Source organism: Lates calcarifer, linkage group LG7_1, assembly GCF_001640805.2.
Source record: "Lates calcarifer isolate ASB-BC8 linkage group LG7_1, TLL_Latcal_v3, whole genome shotgun sequence".
NCBI classification, from domain to species: domain Eukaryota; kingdom Metazoa; phylum Chordata; class Actinopteri; family Centropomidae; genus Lates; species Lates calcarifer.
Genome location: NC_066839.1, coordinates 1,038,448 through 1,058,433, shown reverse-complemented (window position 1 = coordinate 1,058,433; position 19,986 = coordinate 1,038,448). Strand labels below are relative to the sequence as shown.

At 44.4% G+C, this 19,986-nt stretch overlaps 1 protein-coding gene across 4 annotated transcripts in view; it reads left to right on the top strand.

The window, feature by feature from the left end:
• vta1 (vesicle (multivesicular body) trafficking 1) overlaps positions 1 to 19,986 on the top strand; it is a 46,048-nt gene that overhangs the window by 9,102 nt on the left and 16,960 nt on the right. For all 4 annotated transcript variants that reach the window (XM_018674614.2, XM_018674613.2, XM_018674612.2 and 1 more), the window contains exons 2-5: positions 2,527 to 2,621; positions 8,077 to 8,204; positions 13,662 to 13,737; positions 17,401 to 17,515. In XM_018674614.2, coding sequence (XP_018530130.1) covers positions 2,527 to 2,621; positions 8,077 to 8,204; positions 13,662 to 13,737; positions 17,401 to 17,515 — 414 coding nt within the window. The remainder of the gene's footprint in view (positions 1 to 2,526; positions 2,622 to 8,076; positions 8,205 to 13,661; positions 13,738 to 17,400; positions 17,516 to 19,986) is intronic.

Here is a 19,986-nt window from a genome sequence, read left to right as displayed (position 1 = left end):
TATTCAGTAAGAACAATCACATCACATGTCTAAAGTCGTATCGTGTTGGATAACCTGCCTGCAGTCACTGTGGTGAGATGTTACTGCTTCTAGGTGTTTTAATGGGACCAGACTAATTCAGGTTCAGTCTAGCCAGGATTATGGTGTGATCGATCAGATCGATCCGTCACCTGCTGAGCTCAGGAACACTGGAGCTGCAGGGACCAGTAAACTGATCAGTCGATTGATATGAACACTGAACACTCTCTGGTGTTGGCTCCTCGAGTCTCTGGAGTCTTTGTGTTTTGAACTGTTGTTCAGACTCTTTCTTCCTGTTCTCTGACATTTTCTAGACTGATGAGTCAGTTGATTGAGAAGATGTTCTGACCACAGAGGACGTTAATGAACAGCGACAGGTGGTGAGCAGAGGAACTGTGGACAGTGCAGAGTGACGCAGGAGTAAAACCTCAGTACCTGTAATGACCACCAGAGGGCTGCAGCATGGTGGGGGGTGGGAGGTGGGGTTACATCCTCTGTGCTGTCAAAGCCTTCTGTGTTGCAGTTCATTGTCTGTGAACAGCCAAAGTGAATGTTGCACTGTCTGGGTGTAATAGTACAAAGCAGGTCTTTGTCACTGACTGACTGACTGGACTGACTGACTGACTGACTGGCTGCTGCAGTAGCTGTGGACCTGCTGGCTGTGTCTCTCTGCACTGACTGGTTAACTGCCTCAGTGACTCTTCCATACGACGACATGGCTGCATGTGTGTCGCTCTGGTGTTTTTTAGGAAACACTGAGTGGTGCAGGCCTCGGAGGCTCCTCACCGCTCTGCTCTGTGAAACGGGACATTGTTCTGTTGATGCTGAGCAGGACAGTGACACTGAGCTGTGACTCAAACACTGAACATGAGGTGGAAACACAGGCCAGAGGAGCGAGGACGGTCGCCTGGTAACAGACTCCACCTCATGACAAACCTGAGCTGAAAAGAAGAGTTTGTTTTTCTCTTCTTGGTTGAAGTTACACTTCAGAGAAGAGAAAAGTCAACACAATCCGACACTTCAGTTCTCATTGTCTGGTATGTTCCACCCACAAGCTGTGGTTGCTGTTTAATCTTTGGCTTTTTGCTTTTATTAGTGTGGAGTACAGCAAAGGTCAAGTTCAATGTTATTTAAATAACCCAGTATCACAAATCACAAAGCAGATTGACTGGAATGAGATTTCTGTATGAACAAACATGAACCCTGTGGATTATAATTCAGATTATGGGAGCATTTAATTTAGCTGTCCATTGGTCTTTCAGCGAGCTGATGAGGTTTATATGAAGTGTGGAAAATACGTGACGTCTTCACATGTTTTGTTGGAGCAACAAACTCCAGAATATTCAGTTGACAGTGATATCAAACAGCAGCAGGTCCTCACACTGAAGAAGCTGCAGCTACAGAGGGAGGTTCTGTTTGACAAATGACTTTAATGAATTATTTGAGTTGGGTCTGCTCTAAATAATCACCTCACTCCTTTAACATGTGGTCTTTGCTGATGAAGATGTGATAAAGCTCCTCTGATCTTTCTTCCCTAAAGGTTAATGTTGTGTTTCATTCTAAATATCTGTTCTATCAGAGCTCTTCTCTCCTGGTGAGGCACAGATCACTGTTGTTGTAAAACCCTGTTGGCTGTACTTGCCAGACATGCTGATTTACTACTGGAAGTTTTTATTTTTCCACGAGGAACCATCAGAGGAACCATCGATAATTTATAGTGGAGTAGTGTGTGTGTGTGTGTGTGTGTGTGTGTGTGTGTGTGAGAATTTGTTCTCGTTGGCTTCACCCTTTTCAGTTTCCATAAATGTCCTCACTCTCAGATAGAGGTCTTCACAGGTCCAAACATTTGTGCCTGAACCCATAAACCCAGAACTGTTCTACCAGGGACCGAACCGGTCTAGTCTAATTAGCTGAAAACTGGGACCTGGACCCATGCAAAACTGATAAATGCTGGATCCAGACTCGCCCGAGAGAGCCAGACCTGATCAGCTCGGAATTTCACAGCTGATTGTTTTTAAGAAGTTAATGTCAGTTTACAGGTTTTCAGAACCAGACTTTGTGTCGGACCCGGTAACGTCAGGCTTTCTGCTGCTGCTCTGGTCGTCTGTGAGGAAGGTTTAAGGCTTTGTATCCTGTGAAGAGAAGGATCTGTCCACAGAACTAATTGACAGATGGGGGATTGTGGGAGTTGAAGTTCTGACAGAGAGTCTTCTCAGTACGATCAGGCCTGTTCTGGCTCTGGTGGAAAATCTCTTTGACCTTCCTCCTGGTCTGTTGTGTTTTGTGTTTGATCTGTTGCCGAGGAGGAGCAAACATCCTCGGCTTGTCAACGAGCTGCTTTGTTTTGAAAGATTCATCAGGACCTTGGGTAACGAGTCTTCCATACGACTCGGCCAGACGTCTGAGGGAGGACCGGACTTTACTGAGCAGTAAAAAGATGTCTAATCCTCGTCACCTTTCATCTCTCCTCCTCACCTCCCTCCCCCCTCCTCCTGTCCTCCCCTGCAGGTCGGCTCTATGCTATGCAGACGGGCATGAAGCTGGACAGTAAAACACCAGAGTGCCGAAAGTTCCTGGTCAAACTCATGGACCAGCTGGAGACGGTGAGTTCGACCTACTTTAGTCCAGTTCCCTCTTGTAGGGGAGGGTGTGAAGGGGAAACAGTACAGGTGTGTTCATGACTCCACTCTAACTTTGTTCAGGTGAATTGTAGAAGTTCAGCCAGGAAACTGACGCCAACGTCAACAACTAGAAACAGAGTTTGGTGTGTTTGTTACAGCCACAGCACTTCCTGCTCCTGAAGCCGGGGATCATGGGTAATTTGCACTGGACTACACAGTCAGTGATAGACTGTACATGAAAAACCATTAACTGCTCAGACTCAGACTCAACAGGATTAATTACCACCTGTGGCTGTAGGGGGCGCTGCTGCTCAGCCTCTTGCTTAAAAGAAAGTTCATTTTGGACTCTGGAAACAGCCCTTGTTAAAACAGTCTCATTGGAGCTTTGGATCGAAACAATCAGATGAATTAAGCAGATGTGACTGTTTGTTTTTGGCTAAAAATGGATTAACGGATTAAAAACCTAACAAATCAAGACACTTCATCACACTGATGCAAAAGTCCTGTAACACTGCCCAAGATGACCTAATGCAACCAGAGAGCTTTCAGGGAGCGATGCTCAGTCCAGCACAGTGACCACAGTCAGCTGCTGAGGGAGGGAGAAAATCACTTTCAATAAAATGCTGCAGGCTGAAGGTAAATTCAGATGATAATGGAAATGAATTAAGAATCTAAAGGAGTGTCCAGTGAAACTGCCTGTAGACTGAGTTCAGGGTGAACATGTGGAGAGAACTGACTGAAGGGTTCATTAGACCAGGTGTCAGGTGACATGTTAGAAACTGCCTCATGAAGAATGATGTGCTGCTGTGGTGTGTGTTCAGCTGATTCCAGCTGTTCTCAGGACACATCAGGATCCAGAGGTGCGTCTGTTAGAGAAGCAGGAGCAGAGCTGCTGGCTGTAATGTCACCTCTACCACTGGACCACATGATGAATTGCTCTTACACAACACACTGCACAGCTCTGATGCTGGGTCCACTGTAACCAATACACACACACAGACACACACTCTAAAAGGCTTGACATTTGCCTGTTGTTCTTCAGTGGCTGGGCTGGTCGCACTGGGTCTTCTCAGAGGTCTGAGGTTTCCCTCCTTAGAGACGTGAACTACACCACAGTTACCAGCACCTGCCAGGGGCCCGGTGTCTGTAAAGGTGCGCAGAGCGCCCCCTAGAGGTTGGATGTACAACAGAGCAGGAAATATCTTCTTTAATGCAACACATTTAATGCCTGTGAATGATGCTGGTTCCCGGTCGAACAGGACAGATGTAGATAAATGAGCTTTAACATTCTGCTGCTATCGTCCTTTTCTCGTCCGCCTGTATCTCTTACCTGCACACACTGAACTAAAAATCAGTGTGAGTCCTACTGTGTGAGTTGTGAGAGTTTTTTGTCGTCACAGATTATTACAGGAAGCAGCGAGTAACTGAGCTGTGTCAGGTTTATCACATGATGAAAACAGGCTCACAGCTGTGTGTGGTTTCATTATTTTCTGATAAAGCACGTGTGAAAACATGAATTCAGATTCAGTATCACATGGGAAACATGAATATTTCTGCTCATCATAATGTTCAGGCACAAACACAAAAGGGACATGTCCGCTAATATTACACGTTTGTCTCATCCAATGCAAATGACAGTGAAAACAATCAAATGAGCTTCAGTTTCCATTAGTTCAACCTTATACGTACATACAGTCTGGTTAAAGCTGGGTGGAGGCCTGAGCTTTCATTCGACACATATTTACGTAAAGGAGGCAGCTCTCTGGATTGTCAACAGGGGCCGCACTAATTAGATTTTATAGGGTTGTTATGACGAGGTGAGGAAGGAGGGAGGAGGTGAGATGAGACGAGAGGAGGTGGATGGGCTCGGAGCATCCCGACGGGGGTCAGACAAATGAGCGTTTTCATCTGGAAGGCTGCAGCTCACAGAGCTGTTCCTCTGCTGCCATAATCAGACTGACAGCAACAGAAACCTTTGGTTTGTACTGACAGAGCAGCTTCTACTGGTGTAATACTGGAGAAATACTGAGTGAAGAAGTGCTGCAGGAAATGCTCCACCTGTGTGTGGTCAGAGCAGCAGTTTAACAAAGCGGTCACACAGCGGTGAGGAGCTAAGAGGAGGTGAATGAGAGCAGCTCCTGGTCCTTATAGTTTTTCGTGAGAGGCTGAGGAGGTGGGAAGTCCTGCAGTGATGCTGCACTCACTTTATTGATCGCTCCGAGCCAATTAGAGGTCACAGTGGACAGAGAAGAAAACACACACACACACACACACACACACACACAGCCCCCTCGAGCCTGGTTTTTACTGAGGCTCCAGGGATCTTCATTACTGTCACACACTCTCCCAACAGGACTCACATCCGCTGCTTTGATGTGTGTGTGTGTGTGTTCTTGTTAGCCAGTACTTGTGTTGGTAGTTTGCACCCGCTGCAGTGTGTGTTACACTCACACAGTTCACACCGACCATTGTTGTGTAGTTGGGTTGTTGAAGGAGTCCGCTCGTGTTTTGAATTAGTCGAGTTTTCGTTGAAGCGGTTTTCAGAGGAGTTGAGCTGTGATGGTTTTGGAGGCTGCAGTTTGTGGTGCTTTTGAATGGCATTGCATTATACTTGGAGGTGTTTTTAATATTTATTCTAACCTTGTTGGTAAAATATTCAAAGCATCGGTGACTCAGTCTGTCCTGGTGACTCACAGAGCCTCCATCTGTTCATTCCCCTCCACCTCTCTGGACCTGGGTCAGCTAAAGAAGCTGAGCAAGGACCAGAGAAGAAGTGGTTGGTGCAACATGTTATTCAACCACATCAGATAAAAGGTGTTTATAGAGAGTGAGTGAAAAGCCGGCGTCACAGAGAGGATAATGGTGCACATTTTCAGTGGCAGATTACAGCGTGTGCAAATTCCAGCTTTTCAGTCCACGTAGGATTTGAAAACCCTCGAGTGTGATCCAGGTCTGCCCGGTGGTCTCCTCCTGATCCTGAATCTTCTCACCATGGAGGAGCTGAGGTTCTGGTCTGAGCTGAGGTTCTGGGTTCACCTTTAGAGACGAGGGCAGAAGCTCCGACACCCTGTGAAGGAAACTTATCTTGCGCTCCTGTTTCTGCGATCTCATTCTTTCGGACATTAAATAAAACGCTCCTGAGCTGAGGGATGAGGCGGGCCGCCTCGTCTGTGTCAGGGATACGGGGGCCTCTTTGTGGAGTAAGGCCTGGAGGGGAAACGCCTGGTGGCTGGGCTTACGGCCATGCAGCCTGGTCAGCTTATCCTGAAGGACTGGCATGGGTGTGGGTCCGCTGCTTCGGCCCTACATTGTATTTACAGAGTGTACTTTGTGATTTTGTCTCTGCCGTCTATTTTCACAGCTTCTCTTTGTTCAGTCAGACATGAAATTGGTTTGATACTTTCTAAACAAAATGTTCAATTTACTGAATCCAGACTTTTCTCTAAACAAATTGTTACATCTCATAATCCAGTCTCTCACAGCGAGAGAAGCCTGATTATTTATTCAGGACGTTTCGATACGATTGCGACGGAGCAGCTGTAAAACATTTAATCCTCTGAAAAGTCTTGTCTCTTTTCTTCTCTCTGAAACATGGGGATACCCTGAGGTTTTATGTTCCACTTCTTTATGAACTGTTGCCGGTAGTTGTGACTCATTTCTACAGAGCGAGCGAATCAGGACTCAAACCACAGCAGCTCCTCTCTCTCTCTTTCCCCCGGTGACCTGGCTCGTGTGTACAATACACGTTGGACTCATTAACTCTATTTTCCACCGTCATCGCCGGCTCAACTCTCCGAGGCTTTGCTCTCACTGGGATGGTGGAAAATCACTTGTTTAAAAATCAGTTTCATATGTTGCAGGGTGGGAAATCAGCAGCAGCAGCTTCCAGTCAGATGCTGCTAAATTTAGTTTAAAAGTTACAGTCTAAAAATACACCGACTTATCATTATTCAATAAGCCCTCTACATGCTAATTGACTGCTGTGTGCTCTCTTTATATTTGGTTTATTAAGGGAAACGGACAGTCTGTCACCGTCCTGCCACTTTAGTGTCATTTATTCTTTGTCTTAACTGTGAGGGATTAGTAAGGCCTGCAGAATGAAGCTCTGATCTGTCACTCAGTGTGTCTGACCTGCATGAAGTAAACAGAGTGAAAACCTTGATAAAAACTGTGAGGATGTTTTAATGAGTTCCCAGTGAAAGTTGCACAGCTGAATAAAACTCTGATTAAAACTCTGATAAATGTCGATTGGTTTGAAACAAACACATGACTTCACCTTTTGGCAGCTCCACCCACATCAAACCAGTGAGGAGAGCGAGGAAATCTGTCATGTGAAATAAGTAAAACTGGCAGGAAGTCATGGCTGCTCTTCACTGAGACTTTGGCAGAATGGAGGTTTTTGAGAAAGTAGAAGAAGACGCTGGCTATGCTGTGGGCTGCATGACAAAGAGACAGAAAGAAGAGCGTGATGCATTCACGCTCTGCTCACGCCTCCGGGATGTTTATTGACTCTTGAGTGACTGAGTTTTTTAAAACAGCCTTCCTCAATGGGCCGACCTGGCTCACAGCTAACAGTCAGAGATTCAGTGTGGTCCGGGCCTCTTGCTCGGTCACTCTCTCTTCTTAACGTCCTCCGTCATCGTCCTCTGATGTTTACTGACACTGAGCTAGCTTCTTGTTATAGCTAGCTAAAGACCCACAGTTGGTGGGATGTGGTGTCAGGTACTGGGAGATCATAGCTGCTACAGGTCAGTGTATCATAATGTCTGTGAATAATTACATAATGCTGCTTCTTTGTGCAGTTTTTCTCACATTTTAAAAGTTGCACAGTTTCCTTAAACGTTGGTTCCCGCTCAGACGGAGCAGGTTGGATCCTGAGTGCAGTGAGTTTCCCCTGAGCCCAGATTCTTTGTGTTCCTGGACCAGTTGTCTTTCCTTCAGTCTACACTCAGCCCAGTGGTTTTACATTCCTCTGCTTCTACTACACACACACACACTCACAGATTGATTAAGGCAGTGAACAGTGTATCTATTCAGTCAGGTCAGGGTCCACCTGCTGGAAGAAAGCAGCGTGTTTGCTTCAGTGACTTTACAAGAAACCTGAAGCTCTGCTGGACGCTGTAATGGAGCGTCAGAAACAGAGAGGGAGAGAGCGCAGAGGAACTACAGGTGGAGAAAACGTATGCTAAGTGAAGGCAAATGGAGTGAGATGGAGGCGCCCACTGAGGCGATGATGTGTTCACTTGAGTTAAAATGTTTGTCCTTGAATGAGAAAGTTTCATCACGTCTTAAACCAAAGCTCAGTTTTCTTTAAAGCAACATCTGTGTCTGTATTGAAAAAGTTTCAGGCCTCAGCACTGACCACTGAAGGCTGCGCACAGGACGTGCTCTTTGTACAGGTGTTTACTGTCTAAGTAATGATGTGTGTGTTTTCCAGATGAAGAAGGAGCTGAGTGACAATGACTCCATCACTCAGGAGGTGGTCGGTAACGCTCATGTCGAAAACTACGCCTTAAAAATGTTCCTCTACGCCGACAACGAGGACCGAGCAGGACGCTTCCACAAGTAAGAAACACTTCTTCTTCTTCTTCTACATTTTCCGTCCTCCTCTCCTCCTCTCTCCTCTCCTCCTCTCCTCCTCTCTCCTCCTCTCCTCTTCCTCTCCTCCTCTCCTCCTCTCTCCTCCTCTCCTCCTCTCCTCGTCCTCTCCTCCTCCTCTCCTCCTCTCCTCCTCTCCTCCTCTCTCCTCCTCTCCTCCTCTCCTCCTCTCTCCTCCATGTTAGTTAATTAAACATGCTTCTAATTAGAAACCTCTATAACTTCTATGTCTCATCTCATCACTCAGGTGATTACTCTGCCTCTGACAGTCACATCTGGCTGCATTTTATTATGATCGCTTTCAGCCGTACACACACACACACACACACACCACACACACACACACACACCACACACACACACTGTGTCATTAGGCTGTTTTAAATCCTTTCATTCTATTTGTCTCTTAGCAACAGGCAGTAAGCCATGCAAAGCCTCTCACTTTGTGTGGATTTGACCACATGTGTTCATGTGTGTGTGTGTGTGTGTGTGTGTGTGAGACGCCATGTTTCCACGTGTGTCCACATATTTATTACTGCAGGTGTTTGTGTGTGAAAGACAGACTTCACCTTTTCCAAGATAAAACATGGTCCACAGATTTCTGTGTCCATTTTCAGATCAGTGAAAATCTTCTGTTGAGCAGATAACTCTGAACCTGATCTTTGTTTAACCTGAAACAGCTCTATCAGTACCAGTGTACAGCAGCAGCATGTTGTTGTAGTGTCTCACAGAGGAGGCTGAGGTGGTTGGATGAGTGTAGTTTACATCCTTTCTGTCAGTTTCTTATACGCAGGGTAAGGTAAGTAAGTAAGGAGTTTTACTGTGGTCCATCTGTCAGGAGCAAAAGTGAAGTATTGTGATGTTCTATCACTGACAAACTCCAGAGGAAGCTGGCAGACAGTAGCTCGCTGTTGTTTTTAATGTAAACGTAGCAGATCAGTAATCTTTATGATCAGACAGTTGTAGAAGACTTTGACAGTCTGTGGCAGGTGAATGGGGTCTCGTTGGTAGACTGAAAACCAGTATGTTTTGTGTTGTAATTTGTGAGGTTTGCTTCGTGTGTGTGCCAGCAGCAGTGACTCAGCCCCTCCTCCCCTCTCCTCAAACCACCTGTCGTTTCATCTCTGTCCGTGTACGCCACACTTTCCATCCACACTGGAGCTCTGGCTTCACACTGATTCAAGAAGCTTCTGGAGTTAGCATGCTAACCAGCTAGCCCCAGCCCGTCCTGTCCTGTTAACGCTCACAGAGCCTTTGTAGTTGCTCTCTCGGCCAACAGACAACTCCAAAACAAATCTGCTCCACCTGAACAACACCTCAGGTGTTAACATTAGATTTTAATGTAAACACTTCAGAATGCTCTTAAAACGCTGTTCAAATTTGTGACTAGCAGCCATCTTGAATTCTCTTGAATTTTCTAATGCTGGAAATCTGTTCACCTTCATTTTCCCAGACAGACCAGGGAACTAAACAGTGCTTCTCTAATCTCTCAGGTCAAGTCAAGAATATTTTATTTACATGGCTCAAGATCACATATTTTGTCTGACTGGCTCCAGGCTGTTGGGGAGCAAACAGTCACTTTTCCTTCCTGTGGAAGTAAAACACTTGGCTTCATCTGTGAAGCTGGTGCTTACGTGGGTCAGGAAACCACCACAGACAGTGTGTTTGGTAACCTGTTGAACTGGAGTGTGTGTTTGTGTGTGTTTACATGGGAGAAACTGTCGTCAAAAAGTTTATGATAAGAGTGTTTTGACAGGAATTAGCTGAAAGTCAGGGTGTTTTCCCCCGTTGACTGGGTGGTGTTTAAATCATGTAACGGTTAAATTTTTAACCTTTTGAAGTGCTAATTGTTTTCTCCTTGATCAGCACCTCCCTTTCCACTGAACCTGGTGATATCATGGAGGGAGGGTCAAGGAGATACCAGGGGCAGGGGAGGTAAAAAGAGATGTTCGTTGCCAAGTTGGCCCGCTTGTTGCTGTGAAGATTGTTGATGTGTAGGCCCAATAATCAGTTCTTGTTTTTGAAATATTTCAGCTTCTCTGACCTGTGAACGGGAGATGTAAAGAAGTAGTTTCAAAGTTTTTTAATTTGATGAATGTTAATAAATCCATCGGTGACAGAGTGAGGTTTAGATACTTGACAGACTGAATGAAAGAATTTGTTTCCCGGGGTGATTTATGAGGCTTAAATTTTCCTCTTCGGCTCATTCTTCTTATCATCTGGGATACGATAAGTGGAATTCTTATGGCATCTTTTCCTGACAGGAAACATCTGGGAATTAAATCAATCCTTTTAGGAGAAAGAATTTTTATACGTATTTCACATGGCAACACTGCATCCTCCAAGAGGGATCCTTTGTTGCTCTTCCTGAGGTTTTTCCAGGAAGGGTTGAATCGAGGGCAGAGATGGTCGTTTACACTCGGCCTCAGGTGACACCAATGACCTCGATAACAGCTCCACAGAGGTTAAGTACCTGTGTCTTCTGCCGATCAGTCAGGACTGAAGAAGCCTCCCGGATGAGTCCTGAAAGTATCTACAGCCAAGTCCAGCTGCCCTTGATCCAGCTCCTCTTGGAGAACCATGACCTGGATGACTGAGAATCTCCACAGACCTCCTGAGCTTTCTCTTGTCCTGTGTCTCAAATCAGATACTTCAGCTTTCTTGTTTGTGCGCCCTGTTTCATATGACATTGAAATTTCACCGATGACATCCTCCTTCCTTCATTGCCATTTTAACAAGTTTGAAAGTGCATTGGTGGTTCTCCCCAATTCTACTTCGTAGCCAAGATGGCATCTGTTTAGGGTGAGAAGGGTCCACCGTTCCACACTCAACTTTTTGACCTGTTTGGGTCACCGTCCTCAACACGGCATGTTTCCATACCTGTCAGTGTGAATGCACTTATACTTCAAATACATAAGTATGTTCTTCCAAACTTATGTGACCTTTCTTTTTCTTTAGTCAGGTTTATGATTTTTGGCCTTTGATAACATATATTAGAATTGATTTAACCACTTGTTTCACATCAGTAATAGTGAAATCAAATTTAGGCAAACTGTATAGGAAAGAAAAATAGGACTCAAAAAGCTCTGTAGTGGAGAAGTTCAGGAAAAAGTTAGGACCAAAAATCAGCAACATCTATTCAATAGGAAAACACAGGAAACAGTTTGGAATATAAGATTAATGTAAAATTGAAAATGTGGAGTAATGTTTTAAGGTTCTTGGAGTTCCATGGTACAAATAAAGGACAGTTTCTGCTCCATCAACTCTGCAAGTGACACAGTAAACTTTCTTCTGGGATAAACAGGGAACCACAACAGGAAGGTTAGTTTCCCTCCCTGTCCGTTAGGCGTGAGCAGCTTGTGGCAGGTTGTGGAGGATGAATGGATGCAGGTGACAGGTTCTCTGGGCTTGTTTGTGGTGTATATAACTGTTCAGAGGCTCTCTGTTTCCAGCAGGTATATTAAGCAGGATTGTGTAATATTTCTGTTCCGCTGAAGGGGGACCACAAACAGGGCTGTGGTTTTACGAGCAGCGGTCTACGCTAACAGGACCCAGGCCTCAGCGGTGTGTTATATCACCCCTGGACACACACACACTGATAGTAAATATAGTCATATGCAAATAGAAAACAGGCACACTTATGTACATGTAGAGATATATATACACAGGCATAAATACTTCTACATTCATTAATAACACACACACATGTTGAGGCACAGAGGTGAATGTTTATGGGAAACTTTGGTGGAATAAAAAACTTCCTCCAACATGTTGAGGCCACTGCTCAGTAGCTCACACACTGCACGACAAGGAACCCATTCATATTCCTTCCTTTAACTGTGAGTGTGTGTGTGTGTGTGTGTGTGTGTGTGTGTGTGTGTGTGTGTGTGCGTGCCATGATGGGAAATCACCCCTAACCGAGTGCCGGTAAATCTGGGCTGCGGCTACGTTGTTTGTCTACTTTAAAACCCAGAAAATCTCAGCCTGATGTCTATAACTCCAATATTTAAACTAATTTACTGACTCACTTCACATTTATTCTCGCAGCTGTAATGTGTTGTTGAAGGGTAGAACTATCAGTATAATTGGAAATTGATTTAATCAAATATGATGTGATAATTGGTTATGGTAATCTCTTTTCCAGTAATTGCATCAATCCAACTTTTTCTCCCCTGATACCGACTCCAACTAAACGCACTGACAAAGACTTAGGTCAGTATCTGTGTTGTATCCCTGTCTGCCTGCTCCTTAAGGTTGTGTTACAGTGAATCCATCAATAAGATGAACAGTCATTAATCCTCTTTACAGTGAGCTCCTGTTGAGATATTTGAGTTTGTTAGTATCATGATTCTTTGCTAGACAGATTTTAACATGGAGTTGTGACAGAACATTTTAGCTTACAGTCACCATCACCTAGGAGAATATGTTGACGATGATGCTCATCTCAACGCACCATGTCCAATGAGGTAGTCTGCTTGTACGTCGGTAAGCGAGCCTGAAGTGACGGGGCGTAGTCAGCAGCAGTCATCGTGTCATCTGTCACATCCAGCCTGGATCACCACTTTGATCTCATGTTAATGAGATTAGTGAATCCAAAGCCAAAGCTCCCTGTAGCACTGGAAACTCGACAGCTCAGTCAGGTGTTTGATGGTGCTGGCAGATCTGAGGAGATCACAGTAATCACCCAGTCAGACTGTCTGATTGCTTGGTAGGTTAACATGCATGATGGGAAATTTAGCTTCTTTCACCACATATACGTCTGCACTCAAGGTGCTGTTTCTTAGTATTTGCTTTTGCTGCATGGCCAGCGTTAGCACTAACAGCTGTTTACTCAGTCTAGAAGAAATGTTCAGCATCGAAGTTGGAAAAGAAAAACAGGTCACTTCAGCCACATCTCATGGTCGTCATGTGAGTATGGAGTGTGCTCACATAAATCTGATCTCCATAACAACTGAGTCAGTCAAGGAAGTGACAAAAGAGTGTGAGACGCCGTCGAAAGACCTGTAAAAAAAAAACAAAACTGAGTAAATGGACACAGGGTTAAGCTTCTCAGACTAAGGATGAAATCTGAAGGTTTTCTCTCTTGGAATACGGGACGTTATGTCAGGATTCAGTCAAATTCTTTGTACTGTATATCTGCACTGCAGCACTTTCTAATGGACTCTGCCAATTTGGTATTTCACTGGCAATCAGTGGTTTTATTGGAAATTGGAAAAAGCAGGAACTTGGTCAAAAAGGTCAAATCATGTTTCTCCACAGTTCTGACATATTATTGCATCATACCTCAAAGAAACTGATGTAAAACTTTTGTGTGTTTGTTTTTCCTTCTCTCTCCTCCTTTCTCACTCTTTCCCTTCTTATATTCCTCTTCATTTCTAAACCCTCCATCCCTCTCTCTGTCCTCCTCCTCTTCTCTTCCCCCAGGAACATGATCAAGTCTTTCTACACGTCCAGTCTGCTGCTGGACGTCTTGTCTGTGTTTGGGGAGCTGTCAGAGGAGGTAAGATAAAGATCCTGTGGGGAATCACAGCTTTGATCTCTGTGAACTCCCTTTAACATGATCAACGAATCCACACATGAGACCAAAACCAGAGAAACATTAATCCTATTAAAGAGATTCGTCTGTGTTTTCAGAGACTGATTAAAATGATTCTGCATCTGTGCCTTTCAACTGAAACTAAAAACACAAAGATCAGCCAAACATAATACACATCTGTTCATTACACTGCAGGAAAGTCTTTCATGGAGCATTCAGGTGCTTTTCATCAACTTGTACAACTGGGGAAGTATTGAGTGACCATTCAGATGGTCACTGATCACTTAATCCACCAGGCCACACACAGGAATCAACTCAGCTGTTTGTTGTTAGTCCCCAAATGTAGTTTGGTCACAGACCGTCACTGAAAAATGGAAGTTATTTGAGTATTTGCAGTTATTCACCAACCCACTGTCAGTCACCACACGCCTGATGTTTAAACCCACAGGACTGAAATTCTGCTGATCATGTAGGGCTGAATCTTGTGCGTTTAATTTGACACACAAACATGTCAAATATTTCCATTGAATGAAAAGATACAGCCACAAGAAAACATGTAAATATCAGAGAGAAGAAGCTGATACAGAATACACAGACACACCAGACTCCTCCTGAATATATTTAAAACATAAGATAAAAAAAATAAGCCAAAGTATGAAATACGACAGATTAAACAGCAGAACAACAAAGACATAAACAGTCCCAAATTTAATTAAATTAAATGTAGTAACAAACTGAAAAAATGTACAAGCATCAAGTAACATGAGCAGGGAAACTGTTCAGTGAACTTTTAGCATTGAATGAATGAGGAACAAGCAGCAGGTCAGTCTTCCTCTACATTGTGTTCAACTCACCCAGAAACCATTAAAACATCAACAGGACACTTACAGTCCAGTTAGCTGTGGCACTGAGTGAGGCCTGATGGACACACACACACACACACACACACACTGAGTCTGCCATCACACAATGAGTCCTCAGACCGGCCGGTGGTGAGTGCTCTGCAGACTGACAGTCAGGAGTGATTGAGTTTCAGGCAGTAAAAGAGGTTTTCAGCAGCTTCCTGCCTGAGCTGAGTGGAGTCAGTGAGCAGGTGAGTTAGCACAGCGTCGTCCATCAGGAGCACAAAGTGACAGCTTTCCCTCTGGACTGCAGTGTCGCACAGTGAGGAGAGAGGAGTAGAGACCAGGTTCAGACCCTCATGTTGGCCAGAGGCGTCTCTGAGCGAGAAGCTGAATCCCTGCCTACCCTACTTTGTGTAGCTAACCTCGCACCTTCCTGTGGATCCTATTAATCTTGTTATTATCAATACTATCCTCACAGTCAGATAAGCCAGTCCTGAAAGCACTCAGATGTAAAAGGAAACAGTCAAAACAGGAGAAATAAATCTTAAAGCAAAACTGTAGCAATAAATTTTAGGGGGACAGATCTGAGTAACCCTGTCTCTTCAGAGAGGTTGTTTAAAACCCCCGATGACAAAGGCAGGACGACCTTCACACGCACAGACCCAAACACCAGACTTTTCAGGCCACCCTGATCACCTCAGAGATATAACCAGCAGCCAAACTCGATCCACTCTAAGGTCTGTAGGTTACTGCTGTAAAGTGTGATGTTGCACACATCAGCACACTTTACATGCTGATCAGCCCTCCTCTCATGAGAGGCCTTGCTGCAGCACTTTGAATTGTACCTGGTGTAAATATGTCGGGTCCTTTGCTTGTTCAAGTTCCTCTCTGAATTCTAAAAGGACTGTTAACCCTGTGTGGGTTCAGGCTTTACAGAGGAGCGCTGTAACATGTTATCAGCACTGTGTTTCAGCAGAAAGCTGTCTCGGTATCGTGCTATCACCCAGGCTAACACAGCACTGAATCACTACAGACAAAGGCAGAGGTGACCATCTGTGTCACAGCTGCGATTATCTCTCTCCACCCTGAGTCAACGTCAGGCTGTAGCTTCTACATTCACGAGGTTATCGTCCGTTCACGCTACACAGAATGGCTGTTGGTGTTCAACTTGACTTGTGGCTCTTTCCAGGAGCCTGGAGGCAACCTGATGAAGGCCTGATAGTAAACGGCATGTGGCTGAAAAGATAATCTAGCAGCCACTTTGGAAACCTGTCTGTCTGGATCTCTATGAATGTGCTCAAAGATTGTGGGTTGAGCACTTGAATCAGGTTTTTAATGTTGTTATGTCTAGCTGGTAGCATTACTGACCCCACAGGTTTTATATGTGGTGGCCTGGTAGTTGGGCCACGTTCATTTGTTCACTGTATGTGTTTATGTTTGGAAGTATTATTGGCTGATAACAGTTCTATAGCTTCAATAATCCAATATTGACCCCAACAGTCAGGCTGTAGTATAAACCATCAAGGACAGGAATGGGCCAACAGGCAGTTGAGTTTCTCAGTGGGATATTCACTTTTAATCTTTTTTCTTACATTTTGTACTTTATGACTCAGAGTACCGTAACCCCACTATTCTGTTTTATTTAATCTGTGTCCAGCAGTGTGAATGGTAACTGCTGCATCCACTGTTCACACTTTGAGAAACCAATGCTTTCCTGTCCTGTCAGAGGTCATTTTCTGCCCTTCATTTTCATCGAATGACTTCACACTGAGTCATCTTTCTCCAGAAATTTTAATGTGCAGGTCAGTTCCTGACTTCCTAGTGTTATGTTACTGATTAGAAATGACTGTCTTCCATCACTTTTTTTTAAAGAAGATTAAGGTTAAACAAACAGAAATCAGCGCTCCAGTATGCCATTGTTTCTGAGCTGCTGCTGGAAACAAGCCACTTATCTGGTAGAAGCAGGAATTTCTCCATTCGTCCTTATCAGCGTCATGTCAGTGTAAATCCCCTGCCCTCACCCCTCTTTGCTTCCTCAGCTATTGTCACCTCTCCAACATCTTGCCTCCTCAACCCATTTTCATGTACTGCCTTTACCCCAATTAGCCCACTTCTGTCTCTACTCACTGCTCACTCCCACCTGTTAACCCTCACCCACTTATTCTGCTCCTCACAGCCAAACATTTTGTCCCCTGTCCCTGAACCTTTAATGTCCTAACACCAATGCCCTAACAACTTATGCGTCTTTTGATGCCCCAACAATTAAAATATGTATTTAATCTCTGCCCCAAATGATGTATCCAATCTGAATGTCCTCAACAAGCAGCACTGACCTTTTCAACAAGTGTCCCACATAATTACTCCACTTTTAATGTCCTCCACCACTAGTACTTACCTTTTCCAGGCTCTGACCCCATCAATTGTCCCACTTTTTGTATCCTCAACTAATTTCTCCTCTTTTCTTCCACCCCAAATGCTTTTCTCCCCTCTCCTCCTTATTTTCTATGTTTTTGGGTGTAAATGATTGATAGAGACAAAAATCTTTGGAATCTGTATTGATCAAGAACAGCAGAAGACCACCAGCTGCCTCTTACCGTCTGTGTTTAGCCTTAACCGTGCCCACCTGCACACCAGCTTAGCAATCACAACCCATTACCAAATCAGCTGTTACAACCCTACATATTGTCCCACCAACTATCACCCACATTTTATTTCTTCTACCCCGTTACAACATCTAATAACCCACTTTGATATCCCTCTCCCATTATTTGACCCTCTCCAGAACATCCAGCACAGGAAGTACGCCCGCTGGAAGGCTACCTATATCCACAACTGCCTGAAGAGCGGGGAGGCGCCTCAGCCCGGGCCCATCGCCATGGAAGGGGAGGGGGAAGCAGGTGGGACACCCTGATATGGCAAAGAAAGACACACATACATGAACACACACATCTCTGTGCTTTCTGTTACACAACAACCCTCCGCCTTCTCTCCTCAGCTTGCTCTTTAAAGAACGTTCCTTTGTTTACATTGTTTTGTCTTTGTGTGTGCGTGAAGCTCGGTTCTGTATTGTGTGCCTTATCAGTTGTGGGACTGTTGCAGGAAAGCCCTGTGGTAGAAACCGGAGACTTAGAGAGATTAGAAGTGTGCGGAGAGTAGATTAGTCATGTAATGTAATGTGTTCCTACATTCGTTGTAAGTGTGTGCTTGTTTGTCAGTCTTTGTATGTATCTTAATGTTCTAAGTCTGTTCTGGGTCTCCATGTGTGTTTATGTGCATGAGATTGTCCTGGTATTTGTTTTATTATTCTCCGTTCCCCTCATACCCAGCATGGATCAACTCTGAGTCTCTGACCTTTGTCACACTGAAAAGGCTCTGGCCTCTGATGCCAGGCTCACACTATAAAACATAACCTTTAGCAGAAAGAAAGCATGGGAAACACCACTAGATCCCAAGGAGATTGACTGAATTAGTCAGAAAACAAAATGGCCATTTCAGCCTTTAAAGTTCATGGCGTTGCTAGAGGCATGTGGTGGGAAAAAGCACGACAGGAAACTAATCTTTTTGTTTGGCTGCCACAGGCGGTGGTTCTTCCTTAAATTCACCATTTTAGCAGCCAACAGGAGATTTGCAGTAGATTAGAACCTCCAGATGATGGCTCTCTGTTTGAGTGGTCTAATTTACAGGCCGTCCTCAAAGCTTACCAGCATTTGTTTTTTTGGCAGGTGGTAATTCAGTTTGATGTCTGCCTTGGGTTAAATCGATAAAGCCCACACTGAAATGGTCTGAGCTGTGTTTTTCATTTCTTTGTCTCTGAAATCACTAACACCTCTCGTCTGACCTTTACCATGTCTTTACATTTATTCTGTTATTATTAATAAACAGGCGTGTAAGTGCACCACTAAAGAACACGTCGTTTTCACAGATAAAACCAGAGATGGATTTCAATCTTACTTGTTGTGGATTGAGTGACATCCCCATTTATTTCATATGTATTGTAGTTATGAAATACATTCCGCTGAGTTGGGCATCAGTGGTAATACTGTAGAATGGAGTATTGAAAGCTGCCAAGTGTTAAACGTTGGGAGTGACTGGTGTTCTTGGACCAGATGTTTCTTCTAAATCATAAATGCTGAACAATGGCACTCACTTTATTTCGTTAGAAGTCCCAGCTGTTATTAAAGAGAACAGTTCCCACATCCAGCAGCCAATCAGTTTAGTATCAGTGTGGATGTTGCTTTAAACAGGAAACTTTGGTCATTTTAAACTTTATCTTTGTTGAACATTTACCACTGATGCAGTGAGACGTTTAGCAACAGGTTTCTGAAAAATATTTCTAATCCTCAAATGACTGCCTGACTGACTTTTAGAGTTTGTCTTCAAGTTTAATTAAGTGTTGATGTACTGTGTGCTTTTATTGAGAGTACAGCAGATTAGGAACTCCCTGGATGTAAATTATGATTGATGAGTAATGATGAGTTCCCCAGGGAGAAGATATGATGTATTATTGATTCCATGAGTTCCAGGAGAGAGATAAAGAGAATAAGATGATTTTCAGCTCAGCATCACAAGTGAAAACAGCACCACAGTTTGTTCAGTGTGGATGTAGTGGTTCTGATAATTCCACAGAGTCTAGTGACTTCAGCTCCAAGTAGACTTTATTCTGGGCTGCACAGGGACTCATCTGGACTCATTTTCAGATTGCACTTTTAGAGCTAGAAGTTGCATCAAAAGTCTCTTGGGAAAGACAACAAGACCAAGCTGGAATTTATTTTGACATGAACACCTATGGGCTCGCACACGCTCCCCCTCCCTGTGGGGAAACTCAACATATTTTTCATGTCAGTGAACCGATGTTGATGAATTCCTCGCTGAAATAAAGGCCATCTGCTCGTCCACGCCCACTCACTCCACATACACGTGGGTGTGTTTGACCCAAACATCGCCCATGACATCACCTCGACAAACCCTCAGCTGCACATGCATGTACAGTCAAAACACACACACACACACACTGTAGCTACATGTAACTACAGTTTCTGTCTTCTCTCTCACTCACACACTTTCACACCCTGTACCCCCCCCAAAAAAACACACACACACACACACACACACACACACACACACACACACACCTCTCTCCCAGAGTGCATTAGGGTCTCTGTGTCAGTGATGACATCATGATAGCTTATTCCCACTGATGGATAGCACAGCTGATATCATCCACCCAGCATGTGTGTGTGTGTGTGTGTGTCCTGCTCCCTGGTGTTTCTTTCTCTTTTTTGTTTCCAGCAGTGTATCAGCGTTTCAACACTCGTATCTAAGAGTAAGAGTGTGTGTTTCTGTCATAGGCTGCTTGTGGGGACACATT